This window comes from Protopterus annectens, chromosome 11.part0 (genome assembly GCF_019279795.1).
Source record: "Protopterus annectens isolate FY-2018-M chromosome 11.part0, PAN1.0, whole genome shotgun sequence".
Taxonomy (NCBI): domain Eukaryota; kingdom Metazoa; phylum Chordata; order Ceratodontiformes; family Protopteridae; genus Protopterus; species Protopterus annectens.
In genome coordinates, this window is record NC_056745.1 from 371,997,099 (window position 1) to 372,012,905 (window position 15,807).

The following is a 15,807-nucleotide window of genomic DNA, read 5'->3' on the forward strand; positions in this document are numbered from 1 at the left end:
AATTGCACATCTTTTGGACATAATAATAAAGTTACCAATTTTGCTATGCACAGATTTGTACATTATCATGTATTGTAAAAGTGAAACAACTTCAAATGGTTCATTAACTGTATGAATGATGGTGAATACCAAGTAATGTTACATTGTGTGTGGTACTAAACCATTCCCAAAGCACATACTATTCTTCATTATTATTATTATTATTATTATTATCATCATCATCATCGATATTATTATTATTATTATTATTATTAGAATGCCTTTTATTGAAATTGGATTTGTGGCTCTGTCTCTCTTTCTCTCTGTGTTTCTGTCTAGCTTAGCCAATTTCCATAAAAAATGACAGATGGACAATATTTCACTCTTGAAGTAAAATATTGCCCCTTTGCTTTTAGTGACACAATGCACACATACACACACTCACACACGCACTCACACACACACACACACACACACACACACACACACACACACACACACACACTCACATGCACACACACACACACACACACACACACACACACACACACACACACACACACACACACACACACACACACACACACATACACACACACACACACACACACACTGTCAATAACTCACCTACTTGCACTTCAGCTTTATTTCCTCTTCTTTAATAACTCTGAAAAAAAAAACACTGCCGGAACCACCTCTTGCTCACTTACACTGCTTTCATTCAGGTATCTCAGGATTACTTGCTCATATTCCCTGCCATTCCTGGCCAGAATTATATCAAATAAACTAAAGTCTGGTAAACTAAAAGCAGCAGATACTCAATCTCTTATCCACTTCAAATGGGGATCTTCTAAAGACATCTTGCTTGAAAAAATACATTTTTCAAAACATCAGAAAAAAAGTGTAACAGGCGCTAAACCTAAAAGTGCCACTGAATTATTCTACTCTGTGCAAACATTTAAGTATTTAGCAATAAGACCTACTCAGTTCTGTTTACATGCTGGTGTTACCACAGCAACAGTGGTAGACTTAAATACTGCAAACACAAACTGCATAGTCCCGAAGAATTTTTAGTACAAAAAGTTAAGACGGGAAAATGCCGAAGTGCTACGGTATTTAGAATAGAATGCAAAAATATGAAAGCCGTTCAATGAACAAATTTGAGAGGTAAACCCTAACCCTATAAGGAACATTGTAAACTGACTGTTTTCAGTGCAGACTCACAAGTACCATGTTGAACTGCAAACATTTACTATACCTATATCTGCACCAAAATTTGTTTTGAGTAAAACCAGTATGTAAAATTTTCAGCAAACATTTTATTTCAGTTTTGTAGTGTAGCTCTCAACTTCTTAGCACAAAAAAATCTGGACAAAGCCAAAAAGAATGGAGAGACAATGTTCAAAAAATACAAATACATTTTAAATATTGCTCATATATACTTAGAAAATATTTTATTGTCTTGCTAATGACAGAGGGACAATATTTTACTTAAATACTAAAAAGTAAAAAATAAAAATATGAAAAAGGATTTTTTAATAAAGAATGCTTTTTATTGAATTGCTCTAAAAATTGAAAACTAAGGAAGAAGAGTAACAACTTTGCAAAAGAAACACAGAGAAGCTGATTTCAGAAAAGCGTTTGAGGTTCATTTTGTGGATTCCTAGTACTTCTTCTGGTACCTCATTACCATAATCCACAAAATCAACCTCGAATGCTTTTCTGAAATCAGTTTGTCTGTTTTATTTGCAAAGTTTTCACTCTTCTTGCTTATTTTTTACTTTTTAGAGCAACTCAATAAAAAGTATTCTTAAAAAATATTTTTTATATTTTTATCTTGATAGTTTAAATGTACTTTATATTAGAGGTATGTGTTATATTTATGTATTTATTTATTTATTTATTCATTCATTCATTCATTCATTCATTCATTCATTCAATATTTACATTTGTTAACTGGGGTGAAGCATTGATCTATATAGACCATTTTCAGACTCAGCCCAAGTGAACTAGGCAAATGGAAGGTGAAGGAATCAAACTCTGGAATTGAGGAAGCAGTTTGTTAACAGCTCCAGTTATGTTTTTATACTGCTCCATAATTTACAAAAATGTGATGCCAATTTGACATGTAGTGCTTATTTATATTGTAACAGCTTCTTTTACTACAGTGTTGTGTGTTGCATTCTTGCTCTGATCTGTCCATATTTGATGACTGAGAAATTTTATTAAATTACCCTAGAGTAACATGCTTTCAAATATCTGTAATCTACTACAGTGTATGGTTATGTAGTAAATCATAAACAGATTTTTTTCACTATATCATTATTTGAAAACTGTTTTTGCAGAGGAATTCAGTGACTCATTCATTGGCAGTTAGTAGATCCAATTCATCATCAAAGTGTTTAATAACATCATCATATACTAGGCAAGGTAGTTTATAACTCTACATAAGCTTTGGTTTGATTTAACTGCTAGTATAAACTACTATTAAAATGATTCAATTTATTACATTAAACTGCAGTTATCTTAATAGTCACAGGAATAGATTACTGGTATCTAAACTAATTACAAAATCCTGTATCTGTCTGTCTGTCTGTCTGTCTCATGTTTGAAATTGTGCATCTAATTATCTATATATCTTTATTGCTCTGTTTGCCTCTTTTCTTTATATGTATTTTATTATATCAATTCATGGAAGATAGAGACAAGTTTTCTCTCTAGTCTGCCCAGTGAGACATGCCTAATATGTTGCTGCTTCTAGTTGTTGTGTGCTGTGGTCTCTTTTCAGCTGTATTATGCCATTCTGAAGATGTCCATGGATTCATAACCATCCACCTATTCAAGCAATATATCCTCAATGTCCATCTTCTTTCTGTTGTCATAGTTAATGTGAATTATGCTCAGCGTCTTGTGATGATCTGTCCTCCTTTTTTTACACTTGCATCTTAGTTCTACCTTTCTCAAAGCACATTACAAACGCATGTGCTATCATCTCTCTCTGTCCATACCCTGCTGAAAGGGCAAAACCAAAATATGCAAGTGCCAACAATTTGAAAGTTAATGTTCAATTCTGTCACAAGTATAGCTAATTTTGAAACTTGCTGTTGCAATTTTAAACCTTTTTGGTATGGAGGCTTTTCTCTCTCTGTCTCTCTCTCTCTCTCTCTCTCTCTCTCTCTCTCTCTCTCAGCACAATGCATAGGCTACACTCCTTTACTTCCCTCATTTTCATATTCTAAGTCTGGATGGTGCAATGGTGCAGTGGTAGCATTGTCACCTCACAGCAAGAGGTTTTACAGTTCAATTCTTGGCTGGGGTGCCTTCTGTGCAGAGTCTACATGTACTCCCTGTGTTTCTGTGGGTTTACTGCAGGTGCTCCCGCTTCCACTCATGTTACAAAGACATGCATTTGGAGCATTTCTCCTTGGGTATCCTCTGAAAATTGACTCATTCTAAGTTGGACCTTCCCGGTTAAGAAATGTTAAATAAAAGTCCTACATTTGCCCCAAAATTCTCTCTGTTCTGAGGATTGTAGTTAAGATCTTCAAACATTCTATGGGCATCCATTCTGTTTTGTCTTAGCTTCCAGTGTGTGTAAATCTAGTACCTTCAACTCCTACCTCTACTCTATCATATGCATCTCTTCAATAACCCCTGTATCCTTCCTCAGGATGCTTTCCAGTTGATTGTCATTCTTTGCCTTTTGGGTCTCCAAAAATCTCTATATTTCCCATATTGTCTTATCTTCATTCATTCATTCATTCATTCATTCATTCATTCATTAATGTAGGAGTGTAACCTTTCTGTTGCTGACTTATGTGTCCTATAATATACAACCCAGCACATTGTTTTATAGAAATGTCTGGATTAGTCACATTAAATTTAGAAGCATGAGTGTTAGTCAATGGGATTGTTGACATCTGGTTTTATTGCATGTAGCCTAATCTGTGGATTTGCACCATACGTTGTTGGGTTTATATTTTAATGTTAATGTAGTAATGTATTATTATTTGCTTAATTTATTTATTTTTTATAAGCATTTGTCTCTCATCCAATATACTTCAAATTGTCCACAATCCCAATTATTCCTTATTATTATTATTGGTAATATGTTTACTCACTTAAGACAGAGACAACCAGAGGGAATTATCCCTCAGATCATAAAGGTCACTCTACCATTGTCACATGTTAACATTCAATCTTCCTTGCAGTCTACTGCCCACCAGATGACTCACCATATTAACCTGAATGTCAGCATGAAGGAGAGAGTTGATATCAACATGATGTTTAGGTTAGGCTTAGCACGTATTAGTGAGGTGGTGCACAGAGGGAAACAACTTGCTAACAGAAACACCATCTTTCTACAAAAAAAAAACAACTGTAAGATTACTTGAAGATACCCTTAATAAACACACTGCCACCTCTTTGGTTTGGTCATTTTTAGAGTTCCTAACTAAAATAAAATCCCCATTTAGAGAGACATGAGATGTGTGGATGCTTCTGAACAGATTAAGCTCTTGTCAGATCTATCATGGCCATTCAGCTTGTCTATAAACACTGATGGCAGCCAGAATCATTGTCCACTAGATTCGACACATAGTCATTTAAAGACCCATTCATTCAAGAGAACTTCCAGTATAGTAAGATATATGGCATATCATTGTGATATTAACAATAGCACATAATGGAAAAAGTTCAAGATTGTGATCATGGATGCACTGAATCCATATTAAGTTGTATGACCAGGACTGATTTGATGGAGTTGAACTGATTGTTGAAAATCTGTTTGAATGGTAATGAACTGAGGGCTGTACTGCTGAAGAAGACCTCTCAAGACAGCAGATGAATAGCACTTATGTTGATTACATGACACAAGCTGTAGTGCTCAGAGCTTTCTCATTAACCTTTTGCCAGAAATACCGTCTTTCAAGCAAACAGAATGAGTGTTCCAAAATATCTTGTATTTCTGTACTAAGAATGTGATCTGTTCACCAGTGCAATGTTTTCTGCATATATATATATCTTTAGTATCTGTGTTTTACAGTAGTGAGCACCTGGTTAAAAACAAGTAAAATATTGCATTGTAGCAAAACATACTTCAGGAGTTTATTAAGACCATAAGTATCTTTTTTTTTTCAGTTAACTATATGATTTTATGAGTTAATACAGAAAACACTGTGTAAAAGCATAAAACAAAAGTGTAATATTAGAAACCAGTTAAATTTACAACTAGGCATTAAATGTGGTTCAGTGTAATTGAATATTATTTGGAATTATTTGCAGTCTGTTTATACTATTTTTATAAAATACATAAACAGTTGTACAATTGTCATTGCAGCTTATCATGGCATAACAGTCTTTTTATTTAAATATTTTGGTTTACTGAAAAACATAAAAGTAACACATTTCTACAGAATACTATCAAGCAAAATAACTCACACAACTTACACTAAATTTGTATTATTCAAAATGCAGGAACAAGAAAAGAAAGATAAATGCAACAGAGCTTCAACCTAAGTAAGAGATCAAATATGATTAGTATCTATGGCTCAATGATAACAATAACGTAAGAAATGAAAAAAGTATCGAATTTCATAAGGATTTTGCCTTAAATTCTAGTTCATTAATGTTGAGGATTCCATCAAAATTGTCTCCTTTGGCTTGACTATGTAAAAAATCAAATCTTGTATTTTAAAAGCCTCAGGATAAAGCTGCCTATAATTGTAATAGCTTAGTGTTAAACAGCAAATTTTCTATGGTGTAAAGATTAAAAAAAAAATGAAACTCAAGAGAGGTATGAAAAGGAACCAAAAGTACAACAAATTAGGTAGCGTGATCTTAATAATCCTAGAGGGACTGGACTTTAGTGCAGGTGCAAAAGCCGTGAAGAATGTCTGGAGTAACATCTTGACGCTGCATACATAGCCTTTTGCCTTGAAACCCCCACCTCTTTACCCTTCTGAGGAAACCAATAGCCTTCATATAGAGATTTTAATTTATTGATGCACCATATACTGAAGGAAAAGTAATATAGGAATTAGAGTGCCCAGTGCTGCAATACTTAAACTTTCTCTTGTTCAATTCCACGAATACAGAACTTTTCAACATTATTGATTTAGCATGAGCGATGTCTTTCCTGATAAGCTTCCAAAGTTTGAATTGACTATTGAATGCTTTATAATACCTGGAGGACATGGGTATAGTTATGATTTAATAGTATCAATGAGGTTATAAGTAAATATAACATGTCAAAGAAGAAATAAATAATGTCTGTTGTATTGCTCTAAACCAAAGCAATCTGATGGATTTTGAAGGATGCTAATGCTGGAAAAAACTTCATAATTTACCTTATGGAAGCAAATGAGGTGATTCCTTTATTTTCCAAATGAGACCATGCATTTTTTCACCATGTACTCAGTGCTGGCTTTTCCCATATTGGGGACTCAAGGAGTGTAAGGAGTGCAATATGCAGTATTTTACGGACTATATTATTTCAGCAAATGCTTAAAATAGCAAATGCTGTTTAATCGACCCAATAAAGTCGAAATCCCTAAATTCCAAACACACGAAATGGCAATTTTTTTCCCAGGGAAAAAAATTGCTGCTCCATAAAAAAAAAAATATATATATATATATATATATATATATATATATATATATATATATATATATATTTGTATATATATATATATATATATCAAGACACAAAATAAAGTGGGGGGGCTTCACCCCCCATAACTCCCAATGTTGGGGGGCTGTGCCCCCCACACCCCTTACTTAAATATACCAACTCCAGGATTGCACTACAGTGGAAGAAATGGCAAAGTCCTGAACATGGCCCAGTGATTTTTTTTCCCAGAGAAAAAAAAATCACTGTTCCGTGTGGTCAGGATTTAGGGATTTTGTCTTTATTGGGTCAATTAAACAGCATTCGCTATTTTAAGCATTTGATGAAATAATATAGACCTGCATTTTATACATTAATATGAGCACTATCAATGCATTATGTGTAGAACTGATATAATGCAAATATGGCACATGAGCATAAACCAGCAACCCCCCCCCCCCCGATGCACATGCACTGAGTATTCTACATTGTAACCTTGTCCATTGGAGTAATTCAGTGAGGTTACTTGGGAATAGCATTTGCAAAGTAAAGCCATGTCATCTTTTTTATGTTTGGAAATCATCCACCACCAATGCACATGTACAACACCATTACTTCTCTAAACCCATAATCTAATCCTCTCTTTCATCTTATGGCTCTCTAGCTCTCCTAAGTTAACAAAATTACTACTGATATCTCCAGCACTTCTGCTAGTTTTCTCCCTTTTCTATTCCAGTTATTTATATATTTGATTAGTTATATCGTCTGTGAATATACATATTGTCAGATTTTCTATGCTTACTTCTAAATGTAAATCATTATTATTTATGTACTGTACATTGTTTTGTTACATTATGATGTAACCTGGGCTGAGACTGTATTTAGTCATTGGTTGATTAGTGTTCTATCCCAATAAACAAATAGGAAGAAAGAAAGAAAAAGAAAGAAAGAAAGAAAGAAAGAAAGAAAGAAAGAAAGAAAGAAAGAAAGAAAGAAAAAGAAAGAAAGAAAGGGCAAACAATGTAATTTTTTGATGTTTGCCTTCTGAAACATTAACCTGAAAGTTGTTTTAACCATGCTTTAGATGCTAGTTTGAGATCATGTCTAAAAATAATGCACTTTGGACAAAAGGATATTTTTAAAGACTTGGGTTTGTTTAGCATTTAGAAATGGGCTGTTCATGCTTGCGTATTGACAAATACCTTGTCTCAAAGTTTTGTAGGATTGAATCTAATTAGGGAATGTAAGTTAATATATAACACACTTCCTAAAAACATGTGGGAGGAAAAGTACGATTTGTATGGAAAATGTCCATTGGTATGCATGAGAATCTGACTTGCTAAATTAGCCAGAAAAAGCTCAGATTTCAAACTGTTTACTTTTAGCCAAAAGCTTAATAGAAGGTATTGAAGAGTTGTTGGCATACACTCAAGCTGCTTATGAGATCTCTTGTTAGCAGCATGCAGTCATCTGCAAACACAAGTACTTAACTTTTTTTTTTCAAAAATGGATCACCTGAATATGATAGGGTGCTATAATAGCTTATATTATTTGACTAATTAAAAAAGAAAAGGTAATAATGTACATAATACATTCCATCTACTTAGAAGAAACAGCATAGAAAGAATAGTACTTGTCAATTCTGGATCCCAGGGCATCAGGTAAAGCGATTGCTCAGTACCAAATCAAAAACCTTCTCAAAGTGATCTAAGTGCTGAACTTGGTGCATATCTTGTATTAAAGTGAGAAAGCTTGTGGTGGAGTAAGTATTAGAATGGATTAAAAGGTTCCAACATGACAGATGTTTAAATACCAAGGCCTTAGCATAAAGTTTAGCATCAATACTGATGACAGAGATAGACTTATAGTTCTAAACTTTTGGAGGATCTTTACCAGATTTGGGAATGAGAACTATCATGTATCCCAGAAGAGAGGGTAAGGAAGTATCCTGTTAAAATGTTTGGTTAAACCTAATGTGGATTATAGGCTATAAGTGTGGCACAAGGATTTTGGAAAACAAATATCTGCAAGACTATAATCCTCAATGGGATTTCCTAGCCAAAGGTTGGAGTACAGCTTTAGAAACCCCATCCTAAGTAATAGGAGACAACAGCTATGCTTTTACATGACATTGGCAACTTGCTTAGACACAAAGCCATCACTCAAGATTTCCTTTTTAAAATGGTTCCACCAGTGTAGTTCAAAGGTATAATATTTCCTGAGAAACAGCATTGGGATCCCTTACAAACTGGTTGATAACTTTGATAATAAGTATGCTATTTCTAGCCTTGCACTATTTTAAGTTATACATCAGGAACTTTCTTGATTTCCTGTCCTGTATGCAAGAAAGAAAGGTGTCTCATTTAAAAAACACAAATTAAGAGACATAAATTTGTTCTATTTTAATAGGAAAAGCAGGATTTCGTTTTAACCATTTCCATTCAGTGAGGGTAGCCTAATTTTGAATTCTATGTCTTTACTCCTCCTCATGATGTCTTGACCTTGATTTTCTGCATGACTTAAGTGTGGGTATAAATGTGTTAGAAGTTGGGCTTTGGCTCATATACAGATTAATTTATTACAACTTGTAGGTTTCCCACCATGTGTATTCAGGTATGCTTACTAACAGTCTGATTTTTAAGAGAACTGATCATTCACATAATGTATTGATTCAAAGTTTGACAATATTGTGGGGCCAATTCACTATGACATGTTTTGCTTGGGTGGCAAGAAGTGTGGGGAGAAATCTAAACAACTTCTCAATGATCAAATTTTGCACAAGGAAAAGTAAAGACCTGTTCTATCCATTTGAGTTACAGAATAACAGCCAGTAATCTATTCTGTTGATGGATTAATCATTAGGAGAGATAAAGTTGATGTCAGCATTATTTCCCCAAGCAAATATCCCATATTGCACAGTCCTTCATCTGTGTCCTTACACAATCCTTTAACTTGTTTCTGTTCTCTCAGGTTAGTCTGTATAGCACCGAACCAAGGACTAGATTAAAATCCACATCAGTAATAATGGCGGTGATATCTTTACTTAGAGTTTTAATTTGTAAAACTAAAAAACAATTTGAAAAATCCTTTTGGAACATCTCTGTTTCACCCAATCATTGCATAATAACAGGTTGTGCCTCTTAATTTGTGTTTTTTAAATGAGACACTTTTCTTTCTTGTCTTTTATGATGTCTAGCAATTTCCACTACCTCTTCTCACAGATATGAATTAAAATCCTTATCTTAGATGAGTTAGCCAAATACATTAATGATTTCCCCTATCAGATTAGGTAAACACTTGCAATGCTTGTATACAGTTCAACCTCTTACGCAAATAAATTATCAGGTTTGAGTTTAGAAATAAAATGTCTAAACACATTATCTGAATTCTGGAATTAAGGCCTCTGACATTGAAGTTGACAGCAAATATACATATGGTTATACAATGCCTTATATAATGCAATGTCCTCACACAATAAATAAGCTAAATAATAAGTGTCTAAAGTATGGACACATTTGAAAAATAAAGAACCTAATAGTAAGAAGTACACTGAGCAGTCTATGTCTGCAAACTGTAGGCAAAATGTGCATATTATATGGTAATATCGCTACATTGCAGAACAAGTACACTTAAGTATATTAAGGGGTTAAATGAACATATCAGTACTGGGTGCAGTAAAAACACAATCTCTATGAAGATACTGGCTGTTCTAGTGAATAGCTAGTTCAGGGTGATCCTGGGCATTAGGAAGAACAATTCAAACTGCCTCACAGTCATGTTTCTTTTCATATATTGAGATTGTTTTTAGTAACAAGAGTTCTCCTACTTTTGGTTAATCTTCCCCTGTATATATTTATATATGCCTTCCTTAGGCTGTTGAGTTACAGGTGCATGTATCTGTATCATGCCCTTCACAGCTAGTGTTGCATCATTAAATAGGTTGTCGCCTGTACCATGGTAGAGAAATACCTGATTACCTTCACCGCAGAGAGTTGCCTGCCTGCTGCTTTGTGTATTAGCCTGTCTGATGAGACTGAGAAGCATGAGAGGCGCCAGGTGACAGGATGTCTGGGTTCCAGTGCTTGCCTGCCCTACTTCCTTGAGACAAATGTTTCCTTGGAATAGTCTGCCACTTCTGGCAATCCTGGTGACTACATCCATCAAGACAACGATTCATTACTAGCATAGTTCTGCTGAGATTAAATGGGAGTTGGAGAGTGTAAATGCTTCCCCTGTAAGAAGACAAGTGCCTCTTCTAGTGTTTGAAAAATGCTTTCCCTCTTGTTATTCAACAGTCACTATGGTCAATTAATTAGTGTTTAATGCCATTCTTGCAGCATAGGGATCTAACAAATATGCACAAAAGTGCATCTATGAATCATAACCTCTTGAGGGCAGCCTTGGAAGAGGGTTTTTTTAGAATTTTCCAAACTGAACTAATTTTCTTCTTTCGCCAACTGCATTAGTTCTTCCTTCTGAACAGTTTTATATGCTTACACCGAATTACATGTTGAGTATGAAGAAGCAAACTTTGTAAATGATAAAATTTTTAAAATTGATGGACTATGTGTTTCCTGCTAATCTCTAAGTAAATCGCAAAATAGTTCATGCTTTGGTAGATTGTTTTATTTCTGATGTAAAGTTTTGAAGATAAGATGTAAGCATTACTTAGAATGGTTTATTGCATTTGAAATAATTCAAAATATTTTAAAGCTGATGTATTAGCTGTTGCCTTCTGTTTTTTCCTTCAGATTGGAAATGTACCAAGTGACTACATTATAGAATATAAAAATGTTAAAAGGATGGAAAGTCTGGTAAGTAGTCTTAATCCAATTTACTACTAATAATAACATATGAAAATAGAGTTTGGATTCTAATGCAGTAGATGGCAGATGCTTGATAAAATGTTGACTGGAACATGTAAATCATGAATTTTACCACAATGGTTTAGCAACTGTAAGAAATATATGCTGCTCTGCACAGCAGATTGTATCTGTTTTGGAAAGCACTTGTATTGATGCTTTATAGCCACTGTTCAAAAATCCATTTTTCAGATTCTGAAAAAAAAAAAGTTAAACTTGAAACAATATTTAACCTTTACTTACTCATTTGTTTGCCGATTACTAAAGGAAGGAATTAGAATCTCAGCATTTGCATTATCGGTGGTCTTCTTTTTTTCTTGACAATTGTTACATTTTGCACAGAGTAATTAAGTCTGTATCAGGAGATGAATCAGGCAGGTGGCATAACAGGTGAGAACAGTGTGAACTGTGTACTGTGCATTTCATTCGGTTATAGCTGCCATGTTACTTACTAAACCATGTATTTAATTTTTTCAAAAACTTTAATGTCAATTGTGAATAAATTTCTACAACCTGTGGGTAATTCTGATTGTGCACATACATTGACTCGATATTTGAAAAGTTTGCATACTTTCTAAACTTTAATCTTTAATTTATTAAATTTCTTAATCCAACATGCCACCTAAAAAGTTAAAGCAATAAGTAAACCACATAGATTTAAGACAATGCATAATATATACAATATGATCACAGAATAAAAGCATTTAAATTAAATTACCATAATTAAAATACACTTTCTTCAAGAGGTAAGATATACCCGTCTAAAATGATAATACTTATGGGAGAATTGCATGTTTTCTTTCTTTCTTTCTTTTTTCTTTCTACATTTGATAACTAATTAGGCAGACCTTTTCCAACCTTGACCTGATCTATCGCATAAATAATAACAGTACACATACCAAATGGGGAATGCTAAATATGAATGTACAGCAAGTATAAGTAGGCAAGCCTTACAGAATAAGAGTAAAGCAAGAATTAGTGAAAATAAACATAAATATAGTGCATGCAAAACTGCAACAATATATTAAATATATGCATTTCCAAATATATATATTAAACTCAAACTAAAACAATAAGTGAGAAGGTCACTGAAAAAACAGTCAGAAAAAACAAAATGAAAACTCCAGCAAAGCTAGAACTTCCACTGTGTGACCTCCCAAACCTCTTGTATCAGAGGCACATGGGATCTATATATTATGATAGTGCAGTAAACTTATAGAGAATTTTATGCTGTTTTGTGCAGACGGAAAACATGTACTGTGTGGAAAGGCTAGTGGAGGTGGAGTCTGCATCTGTGTTATTCAAAGATGGTGCAGCAACTGTGCAATCGTACTATAAAACTGCGGTGAAAACTTATAGTTCCTGTCCATTAAATGTAGACCATTTTACTTGCCCAGGGCATGGAATGGGGTCAGTGTAAGACTGGCTAATACCACTGAGGCACTAAATAAACTATGCAATCATATGGGTGAGCTGTAGGGCAAATATCCTGACTTTGTACATGTGGCAGCTGGTGATTTTAATAAAGCAGATATGAAAGAAGCACTCCCACACTAGCATCAGTATGTGGGCATTCCTAAAGGGGTGATAATATCCTGGACAAAGAGTACATAAACTTAAAGAAAGCTTATAAGGCAGTGCAACTTTCACAAATGAGAAACTCTGACCATTATACCATCTTGCTATCACCAGCTTGCAAACCTGCACTAATCAGAGAGAAACTCCCCAAAAAAAAACAAACCATGGTATGGCCCGAGGGGGCTATGGAGGGCCTCCAAGAGTGCTTTGAAAGAACCAAATGGGACATGATAAAGGAGGCAACCGCAGTGAACTGGCATCTGAACACTGATGAACACACTGAGGTAGTGATGGGATACATTTCAAACTGTGTTGATGAGGTAACAAGTTCCAAGAGTATCACTATTAGAACTACCAGAAGCCATGGCTCACCCCTAAGGTATATGAGCTTCTGAAGGAGAGAAACACAGCTTACAGGGCTAAGGACAAATCAGCCCTAAGTGTAGCAAGAGGTAATCTGAGGAGGGGTATAAAGGAGGCTAAGAGGGAGTATGGCAGAAAGGTACAGAGCCATTCTGAAGACATGAAGGATGCAAGGAGATTATGGCAAGGCATACAGGAGATCACTGATTACAAAAACAGGTAAACACAGTGTGAAAGCAGGATCAAATTCCTGGACAGTTTGAACATCTTCTTTGGTAGATTTGAGGAAAGAAACAACAAGTTGGCACTAAAGCTACTCATTGATGAAAAAATGCAGTACTCAGCTACAGAACAGTGGATGTAAGAAGAGAGCTAAGGAAAGTGAACCCCAGGAAGGCTGCTGGTCCAGACAACATACTGGGCAATGTGTTAAATGGCTGTGCTGATCAACTATGCACAGTACTCAAGGAAATATTTAACACCTCTATGCCATGGCAAATGTACCATCATGCTACAAGGAAACTAACATCATGCCACTAACTAAGAAAACCACTCCCTCTACCCCATATGACTACAGACCAGTCACTCTGACATCCACTGTTATGAAATACTTTGAGTGGATAATCAAAACATATCTTTCATCATGCCTACTTCCTAATTTTGACCCTCTGCAGTTTGCGTACAGAGCTAACCACTCCATAGCTGATGCCATATAAGTAACAGTACACATCTCCCTTAAGCATTTAGAGAGCAAAGACAACTATGTGAGGATGCTGTGCATAGACTTCAGCTCTGCGTTTAATATGGTAGTACCGATACAACTGATAGAAAAACTGGCACATTTAGGAATCAGTAAGCATCTCTGTAACTGGATCCTGAACGTCTTGATTAAGAGACCACAGAGAGTGTGTTCAGGTAAGAACACATCAAGGTGCATCATGATTAACACTGGGGTTCCACAGGGATGTGTCCTTAGCCCACTGTTATTCATCATCCTGACCCAAGACTGCTATGCTAAGCACAAGTCCAACCATATCATCAAGTTTGCTGATGGCACTGCAGTTGTGGGGCTAATCACAAAGGAGGATGAAAGGGCATACAGAGAGGAGGTGGCATCTCTGATCAGTTGGTGTGATGGGAGCAACCATGACCTGAATGTAACCAAGACCAAAGAGATTATCATCGACTTCAGTAAAAGGAGAACAATCCACCCAGCACTCAGGATCAATGGTGAGAGTATGGAGAAGGTTAAGAGTATGAAATTCCTGGGTGTACACATATCAGAGGATCTCTCATGGTTGTGAAACACCAGGCAACTCATCAAGAAAGCACACCAATGCCTCCACTTTTTAAGAAGGCTGAAAAAAAAAAGTTAAGCTTCCTCCTCATATTCTCTCCACCTTCCATAGAGGTGCAATAGACAGCATCCTCACCTGCAACTTCACAGTGTGGTTTGGAAGCTGCACAATTACAGAAAGGAAGGCACTGCAAAGAATGGTCAGGGTCGCACAGAAGGTAACAGGTTCCAGTCTTCCATCGATACAGCATCTTTGTTCTGCAAGAAGCATCCCAAAGGCCATTAAAATAATACAGGTCAACACTCATCCTGTACATGGACTGTTTAAGCATCTGGCATCGGGTAGGAGATATTGCAGCATCCGCTGCAGGATGACAAAGATTCAGTAACAGTTTCTACCCTACAGTTATTAGACTTCTGAACTCAGGCACTAGTCCCAGGGGTGTGCACACGAAATAAGTCCATTTTTAATTATTTGTGCAATATATACTTACATATATTTCAAGTAAGTGCAATATTATTTATTATATCCATAGTCAGTATTACTTAACTCACTCAAGTACAGTATCAGACAAGTAATTTAGGCATTTCAATCTGTAGTGTGTTTTGTATTACTTTAAATAGGGTAGTTAATTTAACCCAGGGGAGGGTATTCTTTTTGTATTTGAGTATTGGTAAATGTTTATGCTTTTTTTTGCATGTATTGGGAGGACTATTGTATTTGTTAGTTATGTTTATTCCTCTACTTGTATGTATTTTTTCACTTTCCTTTGTAATTTCAGGAATTGAGCTGATGCACGAAGTTTCGTTTAGGCTACACGTCTGTAGTTTTAAATGACAATAATGTTTACTTTGACTTTGACAATAAATCTATATCCATCTATCTAGATCTATATATGTATATATATATATATATATATATATATATATATATATATAGTCAGAAAAGGCATCAGTGAAGTGCATGTAGCTGTGGAGTTTTCAAGTTTTATTTCATGGAAGGCAATTGATTCTTCAAGATCAGAACAAAACAAGGAAACAAATCCTAGCAGTAACAGCCTCTCAGCTGATGATATAAAATGACTAATTGGAGAATATGGCAACAAAGTCTCCTTTAGGCG

At 35.1% G+C, this 15,807-nt stretch overlaps 1 protein-coding gene across 1 annotated transcript in view; it reads left to right on the forward strand.

The window, feature by feature from the left end:
• Positions 1–15,807, forward strand: part of KITLG (KIT ligand) — a 585,654-nt gene that overhangs the window by 375,902 nt on the left and 193,945 nt on the right. The window contains exon 3 of the mRNA XM_044087862.1: positions 11,338–11,400. Within this exon, the coding sequence (XP_043943797.1) occupies positions 11,338–11,400 (63 nt within the window). The remainder of the gene's footprint in view (positions 1–11,337; positions 11,401–15,807) is intronic.